The sequence below is a fragment of the Colletotrichum destructivum genome, chromosome 2 (genome assembly GCF_034447905.1).
Source record: "Colletotrichum destructivum chromosome 2, complete sequence".
Lineage (NCBI taxonomy): Eukaryota > Fungi > Ascomycota > Sordariomycetes > Glomerellales > Glomerellaceae > Colletotrichum > Colletotrichum destructivum.
The window spans coordinates 865,357-889,469 of NC_085897.1; the positions used below are offsets into that span (position 1 = coordinate 865,357).

The 24,113-nt window shown below is 52.3% G+C and overlaps 9 protein-coding genes across 9 annotated transcripts; 4 read left to right on the forward strand and 5 right to left on the reverse strand.

Annotated features, from left to right (window-relative positions):
- Positions 1-125: 125 nt before the first annotated feature.
- CDEST_02457 (Putative NmrA-like domain, NAD(P)-binding domain superfamily) lies at positions 126-1,412 on the forward strand. Its single transcript, XM_062918616.1, has one exon. The coding sequence runs from the start codon at positions 409-411 to the stop codon at positions 1,333-1,335; it is 927 nt and encodes a 308-aa protein (XP_062774667.1). The 5' UTR covers positions 126-408; the 3' UTR covers positions 1,336-1,412.
- Positions 1,413-2,465: 1,053 nt separating this feature from the next.
- Positions 2,466-5,313, forward strand: CDEST_02458 (Putative phoD-like phosphatase, metallophosphatase domain, metallo-dependent phosphatase). The gene is made up of 7 exons (XM_062918617.1): positions 2,466-3,109; positions 3,194-3,319; positions 3,377-3,533; positions 3,588-3,688; positions 3,741-3,869; positions 3,920-4,029; positions 4,095-5,313. The coding sequence occupies exons 1-7, from the start codon at positions 2,635-2,637 to the stop codon at positions 4,878-4,880; spliced, it is 1,884 nt and encodes a 627-aa protein (XP_062774668.1). The 5' UTR covers positions 2,466-2,634; the 3' UTR covers positions 4,881-5,313.
- A 1-nt stretch (position 5,314) lies between these two features.
- CDEST_02459 (uncharacterized protein) lies at positions 5,315-7,218 on the reverse strand. Its single transcript, XM_062918618.1, has one exon. It carries the CDS (start codon positions 7,001-7,003, stop codon positions 5,333-5,335), a length of 1,671 nt encoding a protein of 556 aa, XP_062774669.1. The 5' UTR covers positions 7,004-7,218; the 3' UTR covers positions 5,315-5,332.
- Positions 7,219-9,495: 2,277 nt separating this feature from the next.
- CDEST_02460 (Putative peptidase M6-like, domain-containing protein) lies at positions 9,496-11,191 on the reverse strand. The gene has a single exon (XM_062918619.1). The coding sequence runs from the start codon at positions 11,133-11,135 to the stop codon at positions 9,888-9,890; it is 1,248 nt and encodes a 415-aa protein (XP_062774670.1). The 5' UTR covers positions 11,136-11,191; the 3' UTR covers positions 9,496-9,887.
- Positions 11,192-12,060: 869 nt separating this feature from the next.
- On the reverse strand, positions 12,061-13,221 carry CDEST_02461 (uncharacterized protein; the record flags this gene model as incomplete). The annotated part of the gene is made up of 1 exon (XM_062918620.1): positions 12,061-13,221. One exon carries the CDS (start codon positions 13,219-13,221, stop codon positions 12,061-12,063), a length of 1,161 nt encoding a protein of 386 aa, XP_062774671.1.
- A 424-nt stretch (positions 13,222-13,645) lies between these two features.
- Positions 13,646-16,140, forward strand: CDEST_02462 (uncharacterized protein). Its single transcript, XM_062918621.1, has 4 exons — positions 13,646-15,162; positions 15,220-15,453; positions 15,511-15,800; positions 15,858-16,140. Exons 1-4 carry the CDS (start codon positions 13,701-13,703, stop codon positions 15,972-15,974), a joined length of 2,103 nt encoding a protein of 700 aa, XP_062774672.1. The 5' UTR covers positions 13,646-13,700; the 3' UTR covers positions 15,975-16,140.
- Positions 16,141-17,264: 1,124 nt separating this feature from the next.
- Positions 17,265-19,408, reverse strand: CDEST_02463 (Putative ATPase, nucleotide binding domain-containing protein; the record flags this gene model as incomplete). The annotated part of the gene is made up of 6 exons (XM_062918622.1): positions 17,265-17,642; positions 17,715-17,937; positions 17,988-18,094; positions 18,151-18,615; positions 18,679-19,273; positions 19,329-19,408. The coding sequence occupies 6 exons, from the start codon at positions 19,406-19,408 to the stop codon at positions 17,265-17,267; spliced, it is 1,848 nt and encodes a 615-aa protein (XP_062774673.1).
- Positions 19,409-20,468: 1,060 nt separating this feature from the next.
- CDEST_02464 (uncharacterized protein) lies at positions 20,469-21,927 on the forward strand (the record flags this gene model as incomplete). The annotated part of the gene is made up of 2 exons (XM_062918623.1): positions 20,469-21,390; positions 21,455-21,927. 2 exons carry the CDS (start codon positions 20,469-20,471, stop codon positions 21,925-21,927), a joined length of 1,395 nt encoding a protein of 464 aa, XP_062774674.1.
- Positions 21,928-22,872: 945 nt separating this feature from the next.
- On the reverse strand, positions 22,873-24,039 carry CDEST_02465 (uncharacterized protein). The gene is made up of 2 exons (XM_062918624.1): positions 23,342-24,039; positions 22,873-23,265 (listed from the first exon to the last, which is right to left on the reverse strand). The coding sequence occupies exons 1-2, from the start codon at positions 23,946-23,948 to the stop codon at positions 22,898-22,900; spliced, it is 975 nt and encodes a 324-aa protein (XP_062774675.1). The 5' UTR covers positions 23,949-24,039; the 3' UTR covers positions 22,873-22,897.
- Between the last annotated feature and the right edge of the window lie 74 nt (positions 24,040-24,113).

A 24,113-nucleotide genomic window follows, 5' to 3' on the forward strand; every position in this document is an offset into this window, starting at 1 on the left:
CGAGCCCCCCATTTGTCATTTCGCATCGTCCTACCAGCGTTGTTCCTTGCGCCGGATGCAGATCAGGGCCCAAATGCTTCTTTTGCTGCTAGAAGCCTTCCTACACCACCATCTGCCAGTCTGCATTTGCTGACACTGAGAAGAAAACCGTGTGCGAAACCCTACAGGTCCACTTCGACCTGAGACTCACGCGATGTGTATTAAAGAGGACACAGAGCACCGCCTTTGGATTAAGAGAAGAGCCTGACAGCAGACATATCAGCTTCAACCAATCCAGCACATTCATCAGCAACAAAACTCAAACTTCCTCGTTTGACGATCACCGCAGACACACACCTGCAAGCATACAACTAGTACCACTACCGAACTTAAGACACGAAAAGCAGAACCAACCGGGACAACAGCACAATGTCTGGACAACAAGGACGCAAGATCGCCATCGTCGGCGCCAGCGGCAACATCGGCGGTCTCACCCTCAACGCCCTCCGCGAGAAGGGCATCCACACCATCACCGTCCTCACCCGCGCGGGGTCCTCCGCCACGTTCCCCTCGGACGTGATCGTCAAGAAGGGCGACTACTCGGACGACTCCTTCCTCGTCTCGGCCTTCCGGGGCCAGGATGTCGTCGTGCTCCAGCTCGGCTTCGACAGCTTCATGACCGGCCAGGCGCCGCTCATCCGCGCGGCGGCCAAGGCCGGCGTTAAGTGGGTGCTGCCCACGGAGTTCGGCTCCGACCCGGCGCCGTCCAAGCTGCTCGACGCCAGCCCTATGGTCTCGGGCAAGAAGCAGTTCCGCGACTTGGTCGAGGAGCTGGGCATGAGCTGGATCGCCGTCGTCAACAACCCTTGGTTTGACTGGTCTCTCGGGCAGGGCTTTTGGGGCATCGACGTCGCGAAGCGGTCCGCGCGCCTGTTCGACGGCGGCGAGACCAAGTTCGTCACGACCACGATCGGGGCCACCACCAAGGCCACCGCGGGCGTCCTCAGCCTGCCCGAGCCGGAGTTCGAGGCGTTCCGCAACAGGCCGGTGTATCTCAAGTCGTTCCACATCAGCCAGCGGGACATGCTCGGCAGCATCCTGCGCGCGACGGGCACCGAAGAGAAGGATTGGAAGGTCGAGGTCCTGGATGCCGCGGCCGTTGTTGCCGACTGCGAGGAGAAGGCGAAGCAGGGCGACCAATTCGCGTTTCTGGTTGGGTTTTACGTCAACCACATGCGCGAGGGATGGGGCGGTGATTACATTGAGAAGGTGGCCGATATGGGCAAGCTCGGGGTTGCGGAGGAAAAGTTGGACGAGGTTGTCGCGAGGGTCGTCAAGGAGATTGGTGGTCAGTGAATGCGTCGTCGAGGGTTGTGTTTCCCCATTGATGTAAAAACACTATTTTTTTATATCGCATTTACGATAATATCAGAAAAAGCACAAAGGCCACAAGAAATACAAGAATACAACAAACATAGGAAATGTGACGCATTGAGTGACGCCTTGGTCGGTGTCAGTCAAGACGATGGGCATTCTGCAGTGTCAGTTTGGCCTTTTCAGTAGGTATGTAGTCAAGAGACAGAATGAGCCCTTCTTCTTCTTCTTTACCTTGCCAACAAGAAGGTCCATTAAAGAGATTCTAATACCAGCTGATGGATGATGGTCCTGTCTCGCGGATATAAGATCAAAACTGCGCCGTCGTTTAGTTCTGAGTCCTCACCTGATGTCTCCCCCCCTCCTAGAACGCGTTTATTCACCAACGATTGAGTTTGATTTGTGATTGCAATTTTGGTAAATGATCCACAGTATAGATTTACACTCTACTTTCGAGATTTCCCGACCTTGAAAAGATTTCTGATAAGCTTTACCAGGATGTTACCTAAGAACTGGGCCCGACGATTGTGGATGTAAACAACCCCGTCTGCGTAACTTCTCGGTAAACCACTGATATTATTGAAACAATCCAGTTATAAGCTTACGAGAGAAATGAGGTGCAAACAAACCCGCCAAGAGTTCAGCCCGGCCAAGCAGGTATCCCGATCTATTGTTCCTAATTCCCGGGTGGAAAATAACATGAACCCCCGCCGAAGAGCGGTGCCGAGGAACCGGACCCGGCGGTCGCCACCTCGCCAAGGCCGCCAATTACCATGGGCATCCCGCACACGTGTGAAGGCCGACGCGAAAGATGCCGATGGGAAATTTGAACTTCACAACGTGTTTTTCCAAGGCTAACGCCTATCTGGAAGTTAACAAACGATAAGACGAGGGGCTCACGCACATCCCTCTGCCATAATCCTTGACCGTTTCGTCATCGAAAAAACGGAATTCGTATTCTTGTTCCCTTGCCGGCGCCCCCGCGGCCAATCATGACCCTGATGATTACCCACGAGCTCGGCCATCTGAAAGGACGCACGTGCTGGCTATCTGTTTGTAGAGAAACGACCTGGGATGCTCGCGTCTCGGGAACCCTTACAAGCTTTGGCGCATCGCTATGCCATGCGAAAATGCATCCATAAAGAGGGGGGACCTTCTGCCCATTGTTCTCCAAGAGCGTGCAGTGCAGTGCAGCGCAGCTCGCCTTCTCGACAAACTGACAACACGCCAGTTTCAGCTCATTTGCGCCTGTCCCCCTCGAGCAATTGACTGTCAATCATCATGGTTCAGCCCGTTTTGGCCGTTCTGGCTCTTGCTGCCTCGGCATCGGCTGCTTTTACCGGCAACCTCAACTACTTCTCGCCGTCCAAGCACCATGCCTCGCTCGGCGTCTCCATCAACAAGGTGGCCAAGCGCACGTACGCCAGCTCGCACTGGGACCCGGCCAAGCTCAACTTCACCCACGGCGTGGCTTCCGGCGATCCCTTCGAGGACAGCGTCATCCTCTGGACGCGGGCGGCGCCGAGTGCCGACAACGACAAGAGCAACGTGACTGTCACCGGTTACGTGCCCTTGTATGACCACAGCACCGAGGACTACGTCAAGAAGAGCGACTCTCCGGTCTGTGTGGACTGGAAAATCAGCACGAGCAAGACCCTCGACCCTGTTGTGGATTCTGGCACGGTTTACACCAGCTCCGATGTCGATTACACCGTCAAGGTCGAGGCCAGAAAGCTGGCACCATTTACCGTGTACTGTAAGTCATTCTGCCTTCGTCCCCCCCCCCCCCCCCCCCCTCCCGGGTAAAAAAAGCGTCTTGAATGTTTACGCGTGAAAATAGACTATCAATTCGGCGTCTGCAACTCCAACAACACGTCCCCCGTCGGCCGCACCAAGACGATTCCCGCAAAGAACGCCAAGGTTGACACGCCCATCAAGCTCGCCGTGTACTCTTGCAGCAACTACCGTATGGTTTTCTTCCCGTCTACGGCGTGCTCCAGAGTCGAACTAACACTCAAATAAGCTTTCGGCTTTTTCAATGCCTACGGAAATACCGTCAGGAAAGACTCGGTGGATTACGTGATTCACCTTGGTGACTACATTTACGAGTACGGCAACGGCGAGTATGGCTGGGGCAACTCTCTTGGTCGCATCCCCCTTCCAGACCGTCAGATCTATACGTAAGCGATTCCTTCTTTCAATCCGCGTCCACATGGTACTAAGACATTTGCCAGCTTGTACGACTACCGAAAGCGTCTCGCAACTTACAGGACCGACTTGGACCTGGTTGCAAGCCATCAAAACTTCCCGTGGATTCCTGTGTGGGACGACCACGGTGGGTTTTCTCCCTCTGATCAAACCTCATATTTTATACTGACTGGCAACAGAGGTGTCTGACAACACATGGAGAGATGGCGCTTCCGAGCTGAACAACACCGAGGCATCCTTCATCGCCGACGGTGGAGTTTCGGTGGACCAGCGAAAGATGAACGCTGTACGCGCCTACTTTGAGTGGAGTGAGTTCTGACTCTTGGATTCTGTGTCCTCAGATGTTGACGAGATCCAGTGCCTATCCGCCAAGTCGACATGGACGACAACCTCCGGATCTGGAGAGAGTTCAACTTTGGCAACCTTTTTGACCTCGTCATGCTCGACACTCGGCAGTACGACCGCGCTGTAAGCTGAACATTTCACACACCGGCTCTTTTTTAGACATCCAATCTAACCTGTCCTGCTTCCAGATCACGGATGTCTACACCAACACCGACTACATCCACGCCATCTCCAACGACGCTAGCCGCTCTTTGATGGGCCCCCGCCAAGAAGCCTGGTTCTACAAGACGCTCCGCGAGAGCTCATCCCGGGGCGCCACCTGGAGAGTCATCGGCAACCAGATCATCTTCAGCCGCATGAACGAGAGCCTGTCGCTTGGGGCCGAGAACCCGCTCAACTACGACCAGTGGGACGGGTACCAGGCCAACCGCAACCGCACCTTCCAGGTCCTGTACGAGGACGAGGTCGACAACAACATCTTCCTCGCCGGCGACTCGCACGCCTCGTGGGTCTCGGACCTCGTCTGGCTCGGCGAGCACGAGTACGACCAGAACACGGGCTCCGGCTCCGTCGGCGTCGAGTTCGCCGGCTCCGCCGTCAGCTCGCCGTGCCCGGCCGGCCAGAACATCACCCTGGACAAAGCCAACGCGGGCTCGGCCTGGCTCACGGGCGCGAACCGCGAGCTGCAGTGGCAGGACCTGTACTACAGGGGCTACTACGAGCTCAGCATCGACTACGACGCCGTCAACGCGTCCTTCTTTGGCATCCCCACCACGCGCATCAAGCAGGGGCACGAGATCTCTCTGGCCAACTTTACCGTCCTGGCCGGCGAGAACAAGTTGCATCGGTGGAACGGCTCTACGGCCGTCGGGGGCGTTGCTGAGAGCGGAAGCTTGAAGAACGGGAGGGTTGCCCAGACGAACTTGACGCATGATACGACTACGGGGGAGTACCTCAAGTACAACGCGCCATGAGAGTTTTAAGACAAGAACCAGCCCATTAATATTGTCACAATCCCCATGACTTATCATCACCTAGTAGAAATGTCCTGGTAGAAATGTAAAACCAGTAATGATTTGCAATTTACTTCCATTCTTGTCTCGAATGTTATGTCCGGTAACTTAGCTTGGTGCGAATCAAGAGCTTTTCCAAAAATCATAGCAGTTAAAGACTTTGATGAATCTACAAGAGTTCCAAATCGCCGGGCCATTTTCCGCGAACAGTTCTCAAACCTTCAAGGTAGATAGACATGCATGTATTTTGAAGACTAGAGACCTCGAGATGAGAACTCCTCGAAGCTCCTTGACATTGATCATATCTAGGATATCTCTAAGAGCACATTGCCACCCAAACCCGAACCCAGAACACCTAACTCATGTCCAAAGCAAACGACTTCCTATCCGTTCTGAAAGACAAGTGTCTCAACTTACATCGACCTAGCAGTGACGTTGACGCCAGACGCACCGCCGCCGATGAGCATGCTGTTGAACACATCCGCAGCACTCTGGTCCTGAGTGGCAGCGACAGCCGCCGTGTCGGCCTGCTTGCATCTATCGATAGTGGCCTGCGGGGCCTTGCAGCTGTCCTGCAGACGCTGGCAGATGAAGCCGGAGATGACGCCAATCTTGAGCGCGGAGCCGTGGTCGAAGTCGCCCCGGTTGTTGGGGACGAAGGCGGCCGTCTGGCGGCCGGGGACGTCCTTGAAGGCGATGGAGGGGTCGCTGCACGAGCCGAAGTCAGTGGCAGCGCCACCGCCACCGGCCTGGCGCTTGGCGAAGCGGCGCCGGCGCAGGCTCGCCTGGGCGCGGCACTTGTTGTTCTGCTCGTCGCACTGGGAGACCTCGCCATCGAGCTGGCCGCTGTTGACGGCGCGGGAGCAGGCGTTGTGCTGCACGTCGCAGGACCGGCCGAGGGCGGCGCCCTTACCGACGAAGGTGTCGCCGTTGACGGAGAAGGGACGGTCGCCGGAGCTCTGAATGACCGGAGGAGGGGCGCCGCCGAGGGAACCGGTGAAGGTCTGGACGTTTGTGCCGCCGCCGGCGCTGGCGTTGGCATCTCCCTTGCCGTTCGCGCCGTTCTTGTCGCCGTTCTTGTTGCCGCCGTTCTTGTTGCCGCCGTTTCCGGTGTTCCCGTCGGCAGTCCCGTTCTTCGCCGCGGCTTGGCCTGCTGCGTCTTTGTTGCCAGCCTTGCAAGAAGCTTCCTTGCCGGCGTTGCTGTTGTCCTTCTTGGCGTCGCTGTTGTCGGCGGCAGAGGCAACGGCTTTGGAACCGGCAGCAACCTTGGGAGCGGCAGCATTGGAAGAGCCAGCAGCGCCGCCAGCTTGTCCGGCGACCGGAAGGCCAGTCAGATCAATGTGAGTGGCCTTGAGCTCGCCTGTGCCTCCGGTGATGGTTGGGGTGACACCCTGAACGGCAGCAGTGATCTCCTCAGGGGTGGCGTCAAGAACAAGCTTCTTCTGGGTGAAGATGCAGCCAGTTGGGTCATTCTGGTCGTCGCAGCTGTTGCCCTTAGCGGTAGTATCGGCCTTGTCGCCGGGGGCGAAAGTACCGCTCTCGAGGGCGAGCATCGGATCACCCCCGACTGAAGCCAACTGCTTGGCCAACTCGAGCGTGACGGCCTTGTTGTTCGCGGCCGCGTCGTCTGCGGCAGGATCCTGGTGCTTCTTGCTCAACGCCGCGATTTCAGGGTTGACAGCCTTGTCGGTACAGGCTGCGCTGGCCTTGCCGACACCCCCTGTGTTCCGCTCGAGGGTCTGGTAGACGAGAGCAGCCGACATACCGCGGATATCGTTGGCCGCCTTGGCGTTGGTGAAGGCCTGGTCTGCGGTCTCCTGCTGCAGGCAAGCGAGGTTGGTGACTTGGCCGGCACCTTGCTTGGCCGCTCCGTCGCCGAGGAGACCGAACACCGGGTCGGCTATGGCCTTGGGGTTCTCTTTGTTGAGAAACTCGCGGGTGATGTTGAGGAAGATTTCATGCGAGTGTTCCTGGGGAACCTCACGCTTGACGACACGTCGGGCATGGGGGTGACGTTGGTGAGGCCCAGCGACCGCCAAGCCGAGGAGGGTCGAAGTGGCGAAAGCGACTGATTGGTACTTCATCTTGGCTGAGAGCGATTGTTGAAGTCTAGATAGAGTAATTCGAACAGAAAAGACCGGCCTTCTGTCTGCTGAAGTGGTGTACGGAAATAGCGGTTACAAAGTTGTAAGTTGGAAATAGGGCACTTTCAAGGCGGTGCAAAGAATGGAAGAGCTCACAGAACTCAGGATAAAGAGCGAAACGAAACGGACGTAGAGAGTGTCGTGGAAATGAGAAGATGCTGCCAAGAGGAGAGATGTCTGGTGCCGACGGGAGACCAGTCTTGGTTTATAAAGAAGACTTTGGACGGAAAACATGATCAGAGCAATCCCTGGCACATCAGAAGACATCAGACGGTGCAGAGCAGAGAGCCTCATCCTTGGCTGGCATTGGCTGGCGTGGCGCTCCGACGTCCTTGAGACCTGAGGAGTTGAATTCAGTCGCCTCCGCAGGTGGGGGTCGTCCTCTCAGGGAACCGAAGCGCACGAGACGACATGAGACGAGCTGAATCGGTTAGGTCGGCAAGAAGACATTGCCAGGGACAGGATGTTGCTCGACCCGAAATCGCCGGCCTGGGTCAAGTGTCTGGCGCAACTCACCGCGCCGTTGGCAATCAAGCTTCTCTCGAGGCACGTCAAGCAGGGGCTTATCCATGGAGACACGTTCATCAGCGGACCATCTACGCCGCTGGAAGGCTTCCAGCCAACTACACCGTAGCGTATCAATCGCGTGTGCCGACATGCGCGTGTAGATCGCGGCATGTGTGGAAAATTACCAGCGTCATAACCGGTCATGGCCGAATCCGGCAAGCAGATCAGAGAGGCTAGACTCACTTCGACGACGTGGAAGGAAAGATGAAGCGGAAGATCAGACAAACTCAGCCGCAGGTTGTCATGGAGCGAGTTTCGCCCAGGATGATGGCGGTTGTGTCTGGGGTCGGGGTAGACGAAGGTGTGGGGGAGGGGTCCTCCCCTGTTCGCTGACAACTTATTGCCTATCGAGGCCGACCTAAGCTCCACGACAGAATGCTTGACTCCTCTAGAGGCCAATGAAATATCTCGAGAGTCTCCGTCTTCAAGGAGGCTGTCTGGTGATGGTGGGTTTGAGAGCATGCTTATCTTCATTTAAGGCTTAGCGTAGGGGTCTGACAGGCGCTTCAGATGTCTCAAGGGACCGATTAGTTGCCTGCATGGTGGCCTCTGCGAACACCTTTTCCCATGGGTTCCACTACCCCGAGGAGAGTTGTCCGGCACAGGGGTGTCCTGTTCGGCAGTTCGTACCGAACGATGCCTGTGGAATGACTGATCTCGGGTTACGGAGGCTGTGGCGGCATTCCATGGATGAACACAAGTCTGGTTCAGGCAGTGAGTCCAGAGGATGTTACATTCATCAGTGTGTGTCTTCACAATTGCAGGACGATGTCAATAAGCAGCAGCATTCAGCTGGTTGCAGGGTGGAATTGGACGGACGAGATGCAGCATCTAAGAGGGGGTTATCAGTCACTTTCAAGTATCAATAGACCTCAAACCCCATTCCGTCGACTCAGCCAAAACAACATGGTCCCCAATGTGTTTTTCCTCCTCGAGGTGATGGGAGGGCGGCATCCCACTGTCACGCGCGGGATCCGTGCGATTCCAAGAGACAATGACTCTGTCCAGACTCATGCGACACCGGTGGTGGATCTCCAACTTTTTGGGATCTGCTGTTTCAGAAGATCAGAGACTTCAGACGCACCAGTGCTTAAGGGGGGGGGGAATACAGACGCCATCACCATGCGGTCCTAGCCACCCTCGTACGTCACCTCTAGGTTGCATTGACAAGCAATCGCCGCTGGGTACGTCAGACGGAGCGCGCGAGGGGTATACGCGCATTAGCAGGCAGCCAGATCACCTCCTCGAGTGTTCTGTGGTTTGATCTACTTCGACTCTCGGAGTTCGGCACACAGCGTCTTCTTCGGCGAGGGGTTCTTACGCTGTGGCCTAATGACCGTCTTGTACGGACGAGTACAAACACGTCAAGCAGAGTTCAGACGGCGGGACCACCGGATCGGATGACTGGACGATTGAGCGTCCCACGTCAAATTCGTTATGGGGAATGACCATATACCAGTGATGGACGGAACTCTAGGTATTATGAAGCCTACCCTCTCCTGGTGGGCGTTGGCATACACCATATCTCACGCCAAAGATCATGCGTGTGCAAGTATCGCAATTACCGATATATCATCAGTTGCAATCGAATTTGTTGCGGCATTACCGTGATGTAGAGGTTTTCAGTCGAGATCTTCTTGCAGCTTCAGGTCCAGCCTCGCAGGAGACAAACGCGATAGTAACTTGATATGCTAGGACATTGGGGGTGATGAGGCAATACAGGTCGAGCTTGGATAGCCTGTCAGTTCCAAGCATGACTATTACATGGGGAGCCGAGGTCCAACTGGCAGCACTCACAACGTTCAGTCGGTGTGATGTTTCAACGTATGTGTCGTTGTACGTCGAGATGTTCCCGATTCTCCCCTGTTTTCGCCGCATCATGTTGGTCAAAATTCAGTGACTGTTAAAAAGCCGGGCCATAACCGAGAAAAAAACTCAGTCTTGTTTCTTTGCTCAGGCCACGATGCTCGTCTCATGCCACACATCTAGAGTTTTGTGTCCGAGTATACGAAACGCTTGTCCGCCGAAATCGTGTGATGAACCTCCGTTCATGCTTTGTGGCGTGCGCGAGTCGCCGAGATGAACCACGCTGTACGCAGTAACTTCTGGCGCTCAGCATGTTTTCTCTGCTTTCAGTTGCATCCCTGCCGTTTGACAGCACTTGACAATATGAGTTTACATTGTAAAATCATTCTCCGGCAGGCGTAGTCTCGACTCTATCATGCCCTTCGCATAGACTGCATTCAATGCTGCTGGATTATACTGTGTCTATACGGATCGTGTAGTCTTCGCCGTCTCGCCCGACCAGCGTCACTGTTACGCCCCAGTCTGCCGCCGTGTACGACGTGACGCCCTCGGCATCAAAGTTCAGAGGCGCGTTGTCAAGGTCGTCAAATGTGCAAGTCGATGCGCCCCAGCTGGGGTTGGTATCCAGCACCCGTATCGGGCCCTCGCCCGTGGCCAGGTCCGTCGCCACGGTGTAGAGCAGAACGCCCGTCACGCAGCCGCTGGCGTTGTTGCCGTTCTTCGAGCGCACCTCGGCCACCAGTGCCGCCCTTTCGTTCTTCTTCACGACCACTGCCTTGACGCCGCCGACGGTCTCGAGCGGCGAGAGCTTGTGCGTCGTCGATGTAGAGCCGTTGCTGGAAGCGCTGTCGACAGCCTGCGGAACGACGCACTCGATTTGGTCATCCGAGAGCCAACCCAGCCTCCACTTGTTCCAGGCGAAATAATCCGGGCTGGACGCAGCAACATTGGCCATCATGTCAAAGTTGCCGGTGTATTGGGTCGAGTAGCCTTCCGGGATGGGATACAGATCCGGCAAGCAGAAAGTGTGACCGGTCTCGTGGTTGAGCGCCTTGTAACCCCAATAGTCGTACGTGTCGAAGCCCATCGTGACGGCCTTCCTGGCAATGTGGTTGACATCATACGTGTACGCTCCCGAGGTGAGCGCCGCGGAAAGCTCGATGCCCGTAGCGTTCGCGGTCGGGATGACGTATAGAACGTCCGTCAATGGGCCGTCGGTGCTGTTGACCTCCGGGACCGGCGTGTTGGTGGCAGCGAGCCACTCGGCCAACGCGTCTTGGACGTACCGATAGTGATCTTGATACTGCAGCGGCCTCACCATCCTGTACTCGGCGACGTTCTTCGGCATACGGTAGAAACGGGTGGTGTCCGTCGTGATATTCAGCGAAAGCTGGCCATACGAGGACGTGTTGAACCATGCCTCGGCTTGGGGTATCAGGCGGTCGTAGAGCTCCTGGGGAGACACTTCGGTCGCTGTCTGGTCGGGGAAGTCGACGAAGAGAATCAAGGCGTTCAGCGTGCCGGTGCTGGGCACACAGTCGAACTCATATCCGAACCCAGAACTGAAGTAGGTGCTTTGGTTTGCTGGGAGTTTGCAGGCCGAGCTATCGGCTCTGCTATTGATCAACGCACTCGAACCAGTTACTGTGGTAGCTAGTAACGTTGCTCCTGCCAGCAAGACGTTCTTTGCGGCCTTCATCTCGCAAAAGGCCCCTCTGAATTGGGTGGTTAAGGTTTGGTTGTGGAGGTGGGACGGGTTAAGGTAAGGTCTCCAAACTGGTTTGTCGGCCAGTGGCTTGGAGCCGTTCTTATGATGAGAGATCGTGTCCTGGGAGGTCTCAAGCGAGGACGGGGGAGGATACTAGTGCGGTTCTAACTATGGATACGAATATAGTGCTGTTTAATCTATTTGTATGGGTCCTGATGAATACGAGATGAACCCAAGAATCCGGAATCCAGGATTTCCGGTACCACCTAACTAAATCGTTATCAAAACTATGTCAGGCGTCATGGCTTGGGCCGGTGGGCTGGTATCGAAAGATGATGCTGACTCCATCTCTATCTAGCTTGATGCAGAAGCAGCAGCAAGGAGACTCTGAAATGGAGGATTGTCAGCTCAGGCTGCTCACTACTCACGATGGCAGGTTTATGAGAACAAAACTCTACAGCTGCTAATGAATAGCAGAAGCTGGAATAGCCGCGGTCATTCGGAGTCAAACCCTGACGATGCAAAGATAGGAGTGCCGGGGATGCGGATCCGGGCGTCGATCGGCCGCCGGCATGTCTCCACATCGGTGGGTTGGATCAACGGCTTTCATTGACAGGTAAAATTGCTAATTCTAACGAAATAATGAAAAGCAAATAGCCACTGGGGTTGACAAAATCAAGTAATGTATCTGTATTTTTTAATTATTGAAAACAAGTTCGGAGTTGCGTAAGGAAACAACTGATTGCTTTCAACCTTTTGCACAACCATATCTAGTACAACAGAGGTGCCTATCATCTCATATATACATAACCAAGCTTGTTGATGACAGAGAACAGCCCATAACACTACTGCCGCTCATGCGTAATTTTCCTGTATCGTGCCGTCTTGACGCCTCAACAACCTGGGGCGTCGTCTTTTACTCCTCGGCTGAGCAAAAATCTGGCAGCAGTCGGGCTTCATTGGCATCCGAGCATGCCTGAGCCAGCGAAAGTAGGTATTGTATCCTTGTGAGCTCTAGCGAGTCCCGGGAAACAACCAAGGACTCTCTGCTGATGTCGTATGACCACTTTGCGTAGACGATGGACATAAGACCAAGTATGAACCCCACAAAGGCGAGAAGGGCAGCCGCTGTTGCAATCCAGAAGTTGGCTGACTCGAGCAGGTTTCGCTTGTCTGGTCTTGGAAGGAAATGCCATATTCCGCTCCTCGGCCCCTCGAGCATGTCCAAGAGTTCCTCAATCTTGTTGCCCCAATGAGGATAGTCACTTAAGTTCAGCTTTCTATCTCTTCCACAGTAGCCTAGGCTATAGAACTTCTGACCTTGTTTGTGAAGAAATGATTTGGTCTGCTGGTCGTTGTGTGGGAATAAGAGATTGAGAGTGTCAAGGGTCTCACAAATGAGCTCCGGGGGTACGAGACATCGTTCGTTTTGACCGAGATGGGCAGAGAGCCAGATTTTGTGCTGAAAGATGAGAACGATCCTGTCGCTGTGGTGTCTTTGAATACTGAGGTGCTTGTCCAACCGATCTGTCCAGACAACTCTGCAGTTGTGATATTGAGCCAGATGCCCTATTGTCAACTTCTGGTCAATGGATCGGCTGTTTGACTCAGTGGGTGATGTCGTTTCGAAAAGTTGCGTAATAATATTATTCAGAGACTCTTCTGTCCTCCAGACTTTTGTCGTCTCCGGTTCCATGTCTGTAATCACATGTGGTCGGATTCTTGTCATTGTGCAGAGTGAAGCTGCAACGCATACAATCGCAGAATACCGCTCATGTTGATTTCTGGATGACGAAGGGCCGTGTGTGAGGAGCCCGTCAAGAACCGTTTCGAGAGGCTTGTGTGTTGATTCTTGAACAAATCTCATTATCCTTCCCAGCTCCTCTATGTACTCTGTCTCAGGTAACACCTGGCAATGTGAGCGTGAGGATGCCGCTATCTCTTTCCTTGCATGTGCTGCTAATGTGGCATATTGTTCAGAGCCAAAAAGCTCGTACGACGTAGATGGCCAGATACTCGTGCAGATCGTGATATCTTGCGCTGTTCCTGCGTTTTTTGCTCCTGCGAACCCGTTCATTTTGGTGCTTGCGATGACGTCGGGTAAATGAACAGCAGCTTTTTCTTTGGAAAGAGAGAGGAAATAGACGACTTTCAAGATACAAACGAGGGACAAGCCGAACCTGCTATCACTAAATTTAATAAAATTTGAAGCCTGCAACCCGGTTCTCCGAGGCAGACTTGGTGCAACACACCTTTATCTGCAAGGCCACGTTCTTGTTCTTGACTGGCTCCATGTCTGGAAAAGTGATTGGTGGGATCTTCTGCCCCTACCGCATCGACAGGACTGGAGCATGGGTGTGGCCAGATAACAAAGAGTCTGCCTTGTGGGCGAACCATAGCCACACCGTCATCTTCAAGCAGCCTGTTATCCGTTGGTTTTGATACATAACCTGCAACTGCAGCATTGCAGCTGCGGGCATAGTGTTTATTCCACCCCTCCTACAACTTCTCCAATCCAGCAATTTCCATCTGCCACCAGTTTGACGAAGTCTCGCAATGGCAATAGGCATGAAGCAGAAGCAGAATGCGAAAACCAGTTCACAGGAAACACCCCTGTCGTCGACGAGTTTGTCTACTATAACTTCTAAGACGTCCATCAACAATGATTCTTCTGCATCATACACCAGCCAAAGCATTGAGAGCGCCCACGCCACCACACAAAACCTTACAAGCATACACATTACGACTACGGAGAACGACGGTCATTGCGTATCAATAGAGTCTCCCAAGCTCTGGTATTTTGGTACCAACACCTGGGTAGCTCACCCGCACGAGATTCCTGTGCCCTCAAACTTGATTTCCAAGTGGCCTGAGATCAAAGAACGATTGGTAGTCGATCTCCAAGACGTCAGAACGGAGATGATGGCAGAGCAAGCCAGAGAAAGACGTCGTTGCAAAAGAGAGCCAAAAAGGCGACACATCGTTCCAGAGATGAGGATGTCTGGACGCCGGAACAATCTCTTTTCGGATTCGGTTACGATCTCTCCCTGTGTCTGGATCTTGTGCGGGAGCAAATCATGCCGGGACAAGGTACGACGCATCGTTAAGACTTTGACCCTCCCAATCAACTTCGTTCAGCAACCGGTAGAAGTCCACGACGGCGCCCCTGAGTTCAATGCAACTCGAGCCTCCATTCCCTTGTCTCAATTACAGCGCGACCTTGACATGGACATGGGATTGAGACATCTTGGAGGCGTCATCCTACACCATATGGAAGCAGCAGGGGGGCCTGGCAAGCACCAATCTGCATGTGGCTTGCTGTGCTGTGCTACGTTTTTGAACAACGGCAAAGTCTTGAAGCAACGTGTATCAAGAGTTGGAGGGCTATTGGCCCTTGACAATATTGAGTGTCCCATTGCGATGACGACCTCACATGGCATCTTCGACTGTCTCTGGCTCGACAAACAAGAAATCGAAATGCCAGCACGCCCAGGGAGTCCTCTTGCCGATACGCTTTTATTAAACAACGATGACGACTTTACATACGCGTCAATCTCTGAGTCTGATTCTGACTCTGAAATCGACACAGACGATGGTACAGTCAACCTTGGGAGTGGCAAAGATAAGGCTGTTCGCGGATCGTGCGAGCATCGGTCTCTTTTGGGGAGAAAAGATGCCTCAAAGGTAGACAAATGGATTTCCCTCGACGAAATAGTTGGGATCAAGTTCATTGGGCAGCAATTTCCCGGCCGAGAAGATGATCCTGGTGTGTCTAGACCAGGCGATTATGCCTTGCTAAGATCAAACACTCTGCAAGACCTTCGAAATCTTCTCTCAGTACCTGAAAACATTGAGATAGTCTTGAACACGAAGAAGGAGGAGTTGCTGGAAGGACCGTTGACAATGGTTTTCGGGGCTGACAACTTGTTGGAAGTAGTTTTACTCCCCGAGTCAGCGACAATGCCCTCTGAGAGAGGAGATTTACCGGTGCGAAAAGTGCAGCTGCCGGCACCCCTAGGTAACAGAATCCCAACAGTCGACATACTTAAAGGCCAGATACTGACTTGTTATTCAGCACCTGGTACTTCAGGCACTTGGATAGTGAAGGGTACATCGCTTGTCGGAATGGTCGTCGCAGCATATCCGGGTCAACCATTGGCGATGTTTATGACAGCCGAAGACATCCTGCAGAGTATCGCTGAATCGTTTCCACAAGTCCAAGAAGCAGCGTACTGGAGACAAGTAGCATCCCTCTCTGGCACCAAAAACAGGCAATGGGGCAATTCAGAGCGTTCGACAAAACATGCGGGTAGGACAGCTTTTCAAACTGATTCCCAAACCGAAAGCTAGCTTACTTTCGTGCTAGATGAAACAGAAAGCTCTCTTGGCATCTCCACGGTTGGAACATTCAGCGTTGGAGCGGAAACTGAACTAACTAGCCTTCCATCGGTCCTAGATCAGCCACTGTCGGTAGCTAAAGAAGAGCGCACAAAGATAAAGCCACAGCAAAAGAACAAATCACAACGCGTTCCCACGGAGCACAAGGCTACAGGAAAAGTTCCAGGGAAATTGCGTGTGGAGAAAAACCATAGCAAGACCAGTTCTTCCAAAAGTAGTTCAAAACGCGCACCGGTATACGTAAATGTGTGGTACTGTGTAAGCAGACCTTCTATTCTTTTTACTACTACGCTAATTACCAGCAACTGGCGTTAGGATGCCTGTCGCTATGGACCCCTGAATCCTTATTCAGATGCGCATTGCGCTAATTGTGGGCACCAACGATGTTATGACTGTACAACGACAGTCATGAAACAGAATCCTGGCTGTTAGTTAACTAAAGGGGGTCCAAAACAGCATAGGAGAAGTGATTTGATTTCCAACAGAAAGCAGTTCAAGGACCGCATGCGTAGGTCTTTGAACTCGGACGCCATCTAGAGTTTGACAAACGTCCCAAATTTTGAATCCAACGTACTGGAAATCTAGAAACACAATTTATGTTCATAGGCAATAGCAATGTTTGTTCATGCAACTATTCTTAACTAGCTGACTGACTATAATACTCTTATGCGTATCAGAACATCGGACCTTAAAGTTAACGGTCTGTATTCCAATTATGCTACGGTTGATCTAGGCGAACTCTTTTATTCAAAAGAATCATGTCTTAGCAGCCATCACAGGGAATCAAATTAGAACAATTTGATTTAGATTCTAGGAATCATTAAACGCTAACGACAATATGGACAAATAACGTTAAAGACAGCTTTAACTAGAGTTTACAATTCTTGGTCTAAGTCTTGAAATAATAATCTAGATTAGGATGGCTGCTGCGGTTGACGGAGGCAATACTAAAAGTTTGATGACTGATTCAGATGTGCATTCAACAAGGCCATCGACGACTTTGGGTGCAGATCGTCAATCGATGCGCAACGATGGCTACAACGGCTCCATGTCCAGCAGTGTCACGAGCAATCAAGATGTACATCTCAGGGGTTACAAAGAGGAGTGGGGGATAAATTGACAATGATCTGCAAGTAGAGGGACGTTGAACCATCAAATCCCCGAATGCCGCCCTGCCCTGGAAGTCTCGCCGCCGCGATGTGCTTCTTTTACCTGCTCACCTGGACAACTCAATGCCGTGATCCAATGACGATGACGCAATCGTTGAAGGCTGAGATGAGAACCAGAGTAGATAAGGCTCAAGGACGGCGTATGCCGAAAACACTGCCGGTTACAGCATATCGGAGTGTGTGAATCGTTTCGGGAGCCTGGGACACAGAAACCCGCACGTCATACCTTTTGCAATGATGGTTTTCTCGGATTCGTGCGTTTGCGGGACAACACACTTCAAATTATTTCGTCGGCTTCACAAATTAATTTGCATATGTGGTCGGCTTAAAAGCGCCTCCTGGTGATTTCATAGATCAACGATAAGTTGTGTTTTTTGGAATTCCTATGTTCAACCAGAACTTCACGCGGCCATGGAGAAACTCGATCATTCCAGTCAAACGTTCCTCAGTCTCTCCCGTCGCTTTCTGAACCTAATTACGAGAATGAGCCTTTGCTGCTGATAGTTCTTATCCTTTATCCTGAACTCCAGATCGGTGCGCTTGTGGTTGTTGTTCACAACCAGGCGTTAAAAGCTCGACCAAAAGCTTCACCTCCCTCCGGCTCAAACTCAACTATGACGTTCTTGCCCCCAACACGCTTTCCGCCATGGAAAATAGTGAAATCGAGGCTTGCTCCATCGCTTATCATCTCGATATCAAAAATAAGCTCGTGGTAGACCTTCCCAAGGATGTTGGTGAAGGTCGGGAGAGTGTCGAAGTTGACCTTTCTGTTCCAGGTGATTGTGCAAAGGCGCTTTGTCGTGGAATCCGCGCGCTTAGGTGCAGGGGTTGCTGCACTGTGGAACAGTTCTTGAATGATTTCCGATGGGGCTGTGAGGTATCTTTCGTAAAATCGATGGCGAACAGTCCTCTTGTCGGTGATGTCGTCTCCCTTTTAGTTGTGAAAGTCCAATGGTCAGCAAGACTGAAAACACCTGGAACATGAATACGTCGCAACTCTCACCTTTTTCATGTACCACTCCATCTGGTCTTTGGCCTTCCAGTCCTGCTCAATCTCGTCCCAGAGCTTGTCTTTGAAGTGGTGAAGCTTCGGGTCGAATTTCGGGTCGAAAGTAGTGCCATAGTTCATACGGGCGATTCTCGACTTCACTCGCACCGAAAGACCTAAAGCCAGATTATTGCGAGTGAGTCCTTGGATGACGGCACCGCGACAAATGGCAGTCCACCTTGAGATACGTCAGCGTTTCTTGTTCTTCTAAGGGGCAATAATACTCACGGCCGAGTGCCTTGTGACTGGAGAAGCTCCACAGCACCGCTAAGGGCTAATTGAATACGTCTGGAAAGGTAACGGCATCTACCGAAGCCTCCTACCAGTATGACGTACTACTTGTGGTGAGCCAGGAATCAGAAGCAATAGTCAAAGGGCTTGGCCGTGTTACCTTGGGAAGCTTGCCAGAGGTAGCACGAATGCCATCAATCTGTTCTTGGATCAATTTGATGATCTGCTGAGAGATCGTCTCGAAGACCGGAAGCAAGTCAGAGTGATTGAGTGTAATCGTTTCCTTCTTCATCATGCGACGAGAAGGACCAGGCTTGAAGCACCCTGCCGGCAGCGTCACGGGCCAGTCACGGGGCCGGGCATCAAACTGTTGTTTGATACCGTGCTCCCAGTCGCCGTTCATCAGTTTCTTGATGTCTTCAATGGACATACTGGCCCAGGACTCCAAGCCAATCTTCGATTTCATCAAGTTGACGAACCCCTCATCAAGAAAGACACCTCCGCACAGGCCGCCATTACCCTTGACGGCCTCACGGACAACCATCGGCTTTGTATCGGTGATTTCGTAGGAGATGAGGTCAACAGTACCGCCACCCGCATCGCAGACGACGAAATGATCGCCGGGCTACAGTCCGTCAGTTTGCCTTTGTCTCAAACATGAGCATCAAAATTATTGTTCTTTGCATACCTTGATGTTGGGTCTGTTGGAGAGATCACGCATTGTGGCCAGAGCTGCAGCCTCAGGCTCCGAGATGAAAGACAGAACAGTCTCTCCAGCAGTCTCTCCAGCTGAACGGTTTTCCAAAATGCCAGCCTCTTGAGCAGCACGTCTCATACGTGCTTTGGCATAAGCCGGCCAAATGGCAGGTAGAGTGATAATCACGTGGAACCTGCACATCTTGACCAGCTCCTTTCCGGTTGAGAGAGTGATGCACTCAATGGAGTGGTTCCAAAGTCGACGCAGATAGCCGGCAATAACGTCGACTGGTTCCATGTTCGCCTCAGACATGAGCCTTCTGGCTGTGGCGATCTGTGCAGAACTCTGCGGCTCTCTCGGAAGGTCTTGATGGTCGATGAGCAGAAGCTTAAACCACTTGAGTGGCTCCGCAGACGTCGCAGCCGGAATTCCATATCCCCAACTGGGCTCTCCGTATGGGCCATGGTAGAGAAGGGTGGAAGGGGTTTTCTCAGTGTCGGAGTTGTAGTTGAGCTCTGCTTCCCATCTTGTGATGACTTCGATGTCGTTCGGCTGACCTGAGAATGCCCAGCTCACTCCAGAAAACCTGAGAAATTGGCTAGTCAGTACTTGATTCGGCGTAAAAAGATTCAGAAACTCACGTCGTTCCGAAGTCGATACCGATGATGATTGCGTGCTCATCGGGGCTGACGCTCAGGTAACCATCAGCGAAGCCGCTCATCTTGCAATCCAGCACTGGGGAGATTGTGTCAGCGACCTGGAGACGCCTGGAGTGTGTAAAGCGCCACGGAGAAGATGAAATCTTGCGCCAGCAAACGTTGAGAGGGGAAGAGAGAGACCTGTATTAGTGTGACGGCGTGTTTGCTTGGTGATTCGTGAGCCTCTGGCAGGGAATGATGAAGAGGAGTGACTCTGGAGAGAAGCGAGAGGGCTTTCCCACTGATAAATAAGGGTTGCTTGGTCGAAATCTCACCTGGGGCTTACCTACCTACTTAGAAACTACTTGTGTGGTCGGTAGAGAGGGAAAGAAGCGATTCGAGGTATTGGATACCTAACGCACCTTGGGAAAGAAGGGTTAGTTGCAAAAGAGTATTCTTCTATTGGGGCGTTATCTTTAAGAGAGAACAAAGAACAGGTAGGGGCCAGCGCTGCAGGCAAGTACAACTTACTCCATTATTCTACAATTCAGAGACTTTTGGACTACATAGCTTTAATTGCTGCCTGATAGGTATACCAACAGTTCCTACACAGCTGGGTTCTACAGAGAAGCATTGAAGTACCTAACTACCTCAGCAGGTTAAGAGACCTCTTCCTTTTTTTTCTTTCTCGCTTTCCTTCCTTCCATCTTTTTCAAGACAGTCAACAAACTGCAAACTCGTCTCACTTGGCAGGACTGGACAGCTCTCAAGAGCTACCTGGCACCTTCCTTTGCCTGGTTTAAGTATCTTAGGAATGCTCTCTCATCAGACCTCACGTTAAACCTCTCTTCCTCTTCCTCGTTTTCTTGGCTGAGCACTCAACCTTCTCCACCTGAGAGAGGTCTTCGTCATGAACTGAAATCTTTTTCCACCAGCAATCCTCTACGCTATCGGAAGCCTTTGCCACGCTACATTTACCAGGTTCGTCAGAGGCTCTCAAAAGCCCAAAGTGTTCTATAAGCTCTTACTGACAATTATTGAATCATTTGACAGATGCTTGCAGTTTTTGGCACTATAATCTCCTCTGTCGTCACACAAGCTTACCGAGGGCCCCAAATCCACGATCCGTCCCCACTAGACAACATGACCAATCATGCATCCCAGACCGCCGATTCCCCATCGGGACGTTCCGCCCAAGCGATTCGCCTTTGGATTCCGGTGATTGAGCACGAGAAAGCTATAAAACGAGAACAAAAAAGAGCCGATGGTTTGGAGGCTGACAATTGCCTGCTGCGTGAGCGTCTCGAAATGACTCGCACGGGAGGTTTCTATTTATGGCCTTTCGGCAGAATCGACCAGCAGGCAGACAACCAAACCGCCGGTATTGGGGAGATGCAGGCTGAGAACTTCCGTCTTCGCCAGCAGCTCGAAAAACAAACCTCGTCCATCGATGCCTACATAAAGGGTCAAGAGCAAGCCAAGACCAGAGTGAGCGAGCTTGAAAAGAAGAACTCGAGCTTGGGACGCCAAGTTAAGAAGGTTCAAGCCGGAGTGTGCGAGCTGGAGGAGAACAATTCGCAGTTGAAACGCCAAGTCGAGAAGGGTCAGAAAGACTACGAGAATGATATTAAACAGCACGCCAACTACATCAACAAACTCCAACACAAGATCAAGGTCTTGAAGGAGCAAGTGGCTGCTAGGGATGTTGTCAACGCCGGAAGTCAGCGCATCGCCAACGCCAGCAAGGTCTCTGACGACGCAATCCTCGCTATTTGGAACCAAATGGCGTACAACGTCCGAAGCATCGTTGCGTCTCTTCTCACACACTGTCCCTCAAAAGAAGAGGTGGTAAGGGTTGTAAGGCTTGTCCCCTGCAGGGTTTCCAAATTAATCAAAGCCGACTTCGCCCTCGTCCAAAATGACGACATCAGATCGTCAATTGTGGAGAGACATCTGTGGCTCGCAGTGTCCGATGTAATTGACGGTGACAGCTGTGACCAATCTATGGATGTCTGGGGAGGCCTTGCAGGAACCCATCTTCAGTTGGCGTTCCGCGCCTTGCTCGGTAAGTACCCACAGAAAGCCTGACTGAAACGGATCTTCACAATACTAATAGTGCGAACTGTCAGGCTCTCAAAACAAAGATGCTGAGGCACTTCTTCGCTGGAAAGCTGAAGGCTCCGGTATGATTGAGAAGATCACAGGTGTCGACAAGAAAGCCCTCGGTCGTCTGGCCCAGGAGCAAACCCACGCCTTCTCCGTTTTCATGCCCCGAGACAAGCAGAAGGATTTGTTGGCAGTGAAAGGACTCTGTGAAGACCTCGAAAAGATTTTTGATCTGGCTGTTCAGCTCCACTCAATTTTCATGTGTTCCAGAGCTCATTTCGAGATTCGATGGGTTCATGATCTCAGCAGATCAAAGAACAAGAAACTCTTCTACAGAGCAGAGTCGATGGATGCGGAGGCGTGGGAGGTCGAACTCAATGAAAATTCCGTCGTCTATTTCGGTATTTCGCCGGGCCTGTTGAAGTTTGGCACCGCAAACGGGGTTGATTACGACAAGAGCAAACTGCTGGTCAAGGACCGGGTGGTTTGCAAATAGAAGAGGGAACTGCATGTCAACAGAGTGGTTCGAGGCTCATTCCCATGATGATTCGATTCGCTACGAAAAGCAAGGGATGGCAGCGGACGGCTGGGAGAAGGAGCTGCTTACTAACCTAACCAAAGCACCTTCGCTCTCAGCATATCACCAGGTCTCGTCCATTGGGGGGCATAGCTAGTGGCGAACACAACCACCAAACCGTTCGCAACTAGGCTGCCGCGAGTCTGGAAATTGCTTTCATTGTTGGGGAAACATATTGATTTAGGGGAGAGAGGGAATTCGAGGACGTACATACAAGGCCCATCGGCTTTTCAGATACGTTGCTCGTGGACAAGGTCTCATGATGAAAAATGTTTCCACGCGCATGCTCTAGCTCAGTCGCAATGGAGGAGCTTGATGGAGAAAAACACACATGAATTGCCAATACGAGTCCCTTTATGTAGTGAATCATGTTCTTAAGCACGACATCATACTCTGCAGTGGTGATTGTGGCTGTTGCACATGGAACACAAAAGTCCAAAGTGACTGACCCTCGAGGATGTTGTGTGCAAACAGTAACCGTCGACAGGACAACCTTGATTCGCTCCAAGCCACACCTGTCTAAGCCAGCCCTCTAACATTGACTTAATGTCTTAAGTTTTACTTCATAGATACTGTGTATTATAATTATGCCGCGATGTATGACACGGTAACTTAAGCCAAGATATCACGTTTTAGCGGCCACGACGGTAGATGAGATTGGGACAGTTCGCTCCAGACCATAAAAAGCATTAAATGCTGACTGAAATTAGACTGAAGCCATTATGGACAGCTTGGTTTGCAGATCACATAAAGTATTGCGCAACGCAGAGTACCAATATTCCCCGTCTGGCAAAGCTTCAAACACCCAAATGCACAGTCTAGGTTCTGAGAAGAGGAATTTGTAGTAAGTTGACAATAGCCGCTGTGAAAAAGAAATCTACCAATGGTATCATACAGACAGATGAGCGAAAAACGACACCGCAAGACACACAGCCAACCCCGTGATGAGCCAGGATGCTGAAAATGGGTTACGGCGCGCCGAACTCTCGCCGATTCCGAAAGGACCGTCTCGAATCTCCCCAAAGGATTCCGGTTCACGACTGCCTTCGGTGACGTTGCTAGCGAGGATGCAGCGGAAGACGGTATAATCCGCCTTTACTTCGCCATCGTCATACTGGTACAGGAGCATCATGGGGAAGACTTTGGTAAGGGCCTCGTCGTAAGCCGCCCGCAGGCCTACCTCGGTCAGGTTCGAGTGGGGACCCGGGCTCGCTGATACTTCGTAACTATGCTTATCGGCCGAGAAATCCAAGGTTCCTTTCACGCGTGTGTTAGCTCAGGCTCGGCAACAGCTGCCGCGCTGCCAATTGTTGTATGTATGAGTAGAGCTTACGTGTCATGACCATGACGTTGGATACAGCTCCGATGCAGCCTTCGGGTAATTCGCCGCTCCAAAGCCAGCACCCCGTCTCCAAAAGCTTTTGCCTCAAGCCCGAGATACACTCCTCGGATATGACTTCGTTACAAGATCCGTCGGGGTCTTGGTGCAGCTGCTCGATTTCCTCTACTGACCACCGATTCCCTAGCCACACGACTGCGCACGTTGACCAGTCCTCAGGAGACGTTGAGGCCGAGTCGGGGTTCTCGAACGCGTCGTCGGGTGCGTTGATGTAGATGTACTGCGGGTTGCCCCTGGGCTGGGAGGAGCTCCCTGTGTTGCTCGTGGTGTTTGTCGCAACGGCGATGTTGATGCTCCAGCCGTTTCCCTGGCCGACCTCGTCGTCTGGAGGATGATCCATGGGCTTCGTTATGTCGATTCCGCGAAATGGCCAGCTTCCCGTCGCATTCGCGTGGACCACGGCGTCCCGTACGTTGTTTGACGTTCTGTTGGTGCGATCGGGGAGGCGTGGCAAGCCGGGAGGGGAGTCTTCGCCAGCCTCGGCTTGCACGCCGAGGCTAGCCATCAAGGCATATGGGATGAGTCGCCGAAAAACCAGCATGGTGAAAGATTTGCTGTGTAAGACTGATAATGCTACCAAAGGTTTCACGTGAACCTGGCTTTGGAAAGCTGACTGGTCTGTCGCATGAGAGTTGCTTTGACTTGTCGAGTTCGATGAGAAAACCGCCGGTTCTTGAACGTTGTTTTTATCAGTTCATTTTGCCTT

Coding starts and splice junctions, on each gene's coding strand:
- CDEST_02462 (XM_062918621.1), top strand. CDS start 13,701: ATGGCAATAGGCATGAAGCAGAAGCAGAATGCGAAAACCAGTTCACAG. Junction 15,163..15,219: donor GCAGCTGCCGGCACCCCTAG/GTAACAGAATCC, acceptor CTTGTTATTCAG/CACCTGGTACTTCAGGCACT. Junction 15,801..15,857: donor ACGTAAATGTGTGGTACTGT/GTAAGCAGACCT, acceptor AACTGGCGTTAG/GATGCCTGTCGCTATGGACC.
- CDEST_02460 (XM_062918619.1), bottom strand. CDS start 11,135: ATGAAGGCCGCAAAGAACGTCTTGCTGGCAGGAGCAACGTTACTAGCT.
- CDEST_02457 (XM_062918616.1), top strand. CDS start 409: ATGTCTGGACAACAAGGACGCAAGATCGCCATCGTCGGCGCCAGCGGC.
- CDEST_02459 (XM_062918618.1), bottom strand. CDS start 7,003: ATGAAGTACCAATCAGTCGCTTTCGCCACTTCGACCCTCCTCGGCTTG.
- CDEST_02458 (XM_062918617.1), top strand. CDS start 2,635: ATGGTTCAGCCCGTTTTGGCCGTTCTGGCTCTTGCTGCCTCGGCATCG. Junction 3,689..3,740: donor TCCTGTGTGGGACGACCACG/GTGGGTTTTCTC, acceptor GACTGGCAACAG/AGGTGTCTGACAACACATGG. Junction 3,870..3,919: donor ACGCGCCTACTTTGAGTGGA/GTGAGTTCTGAC, acceptor GACGAGATCCAG/TGCCTATCCGCCAAGTCGAC.
- CDEST_02465 (XM_062918624.1), bottom strand. CDS start 23,948: ATGCTGGTTTTTCGGCGACTCATCCCATATGCCTTGATGGCTAGCCTC. Junction 23,266..23,341: donor CAACGTCATGGTCATGACAC/GTAAGCTCTACT, acceptor CACGCGTGAAAG/GAACCTTGGATTTCTCGGCC.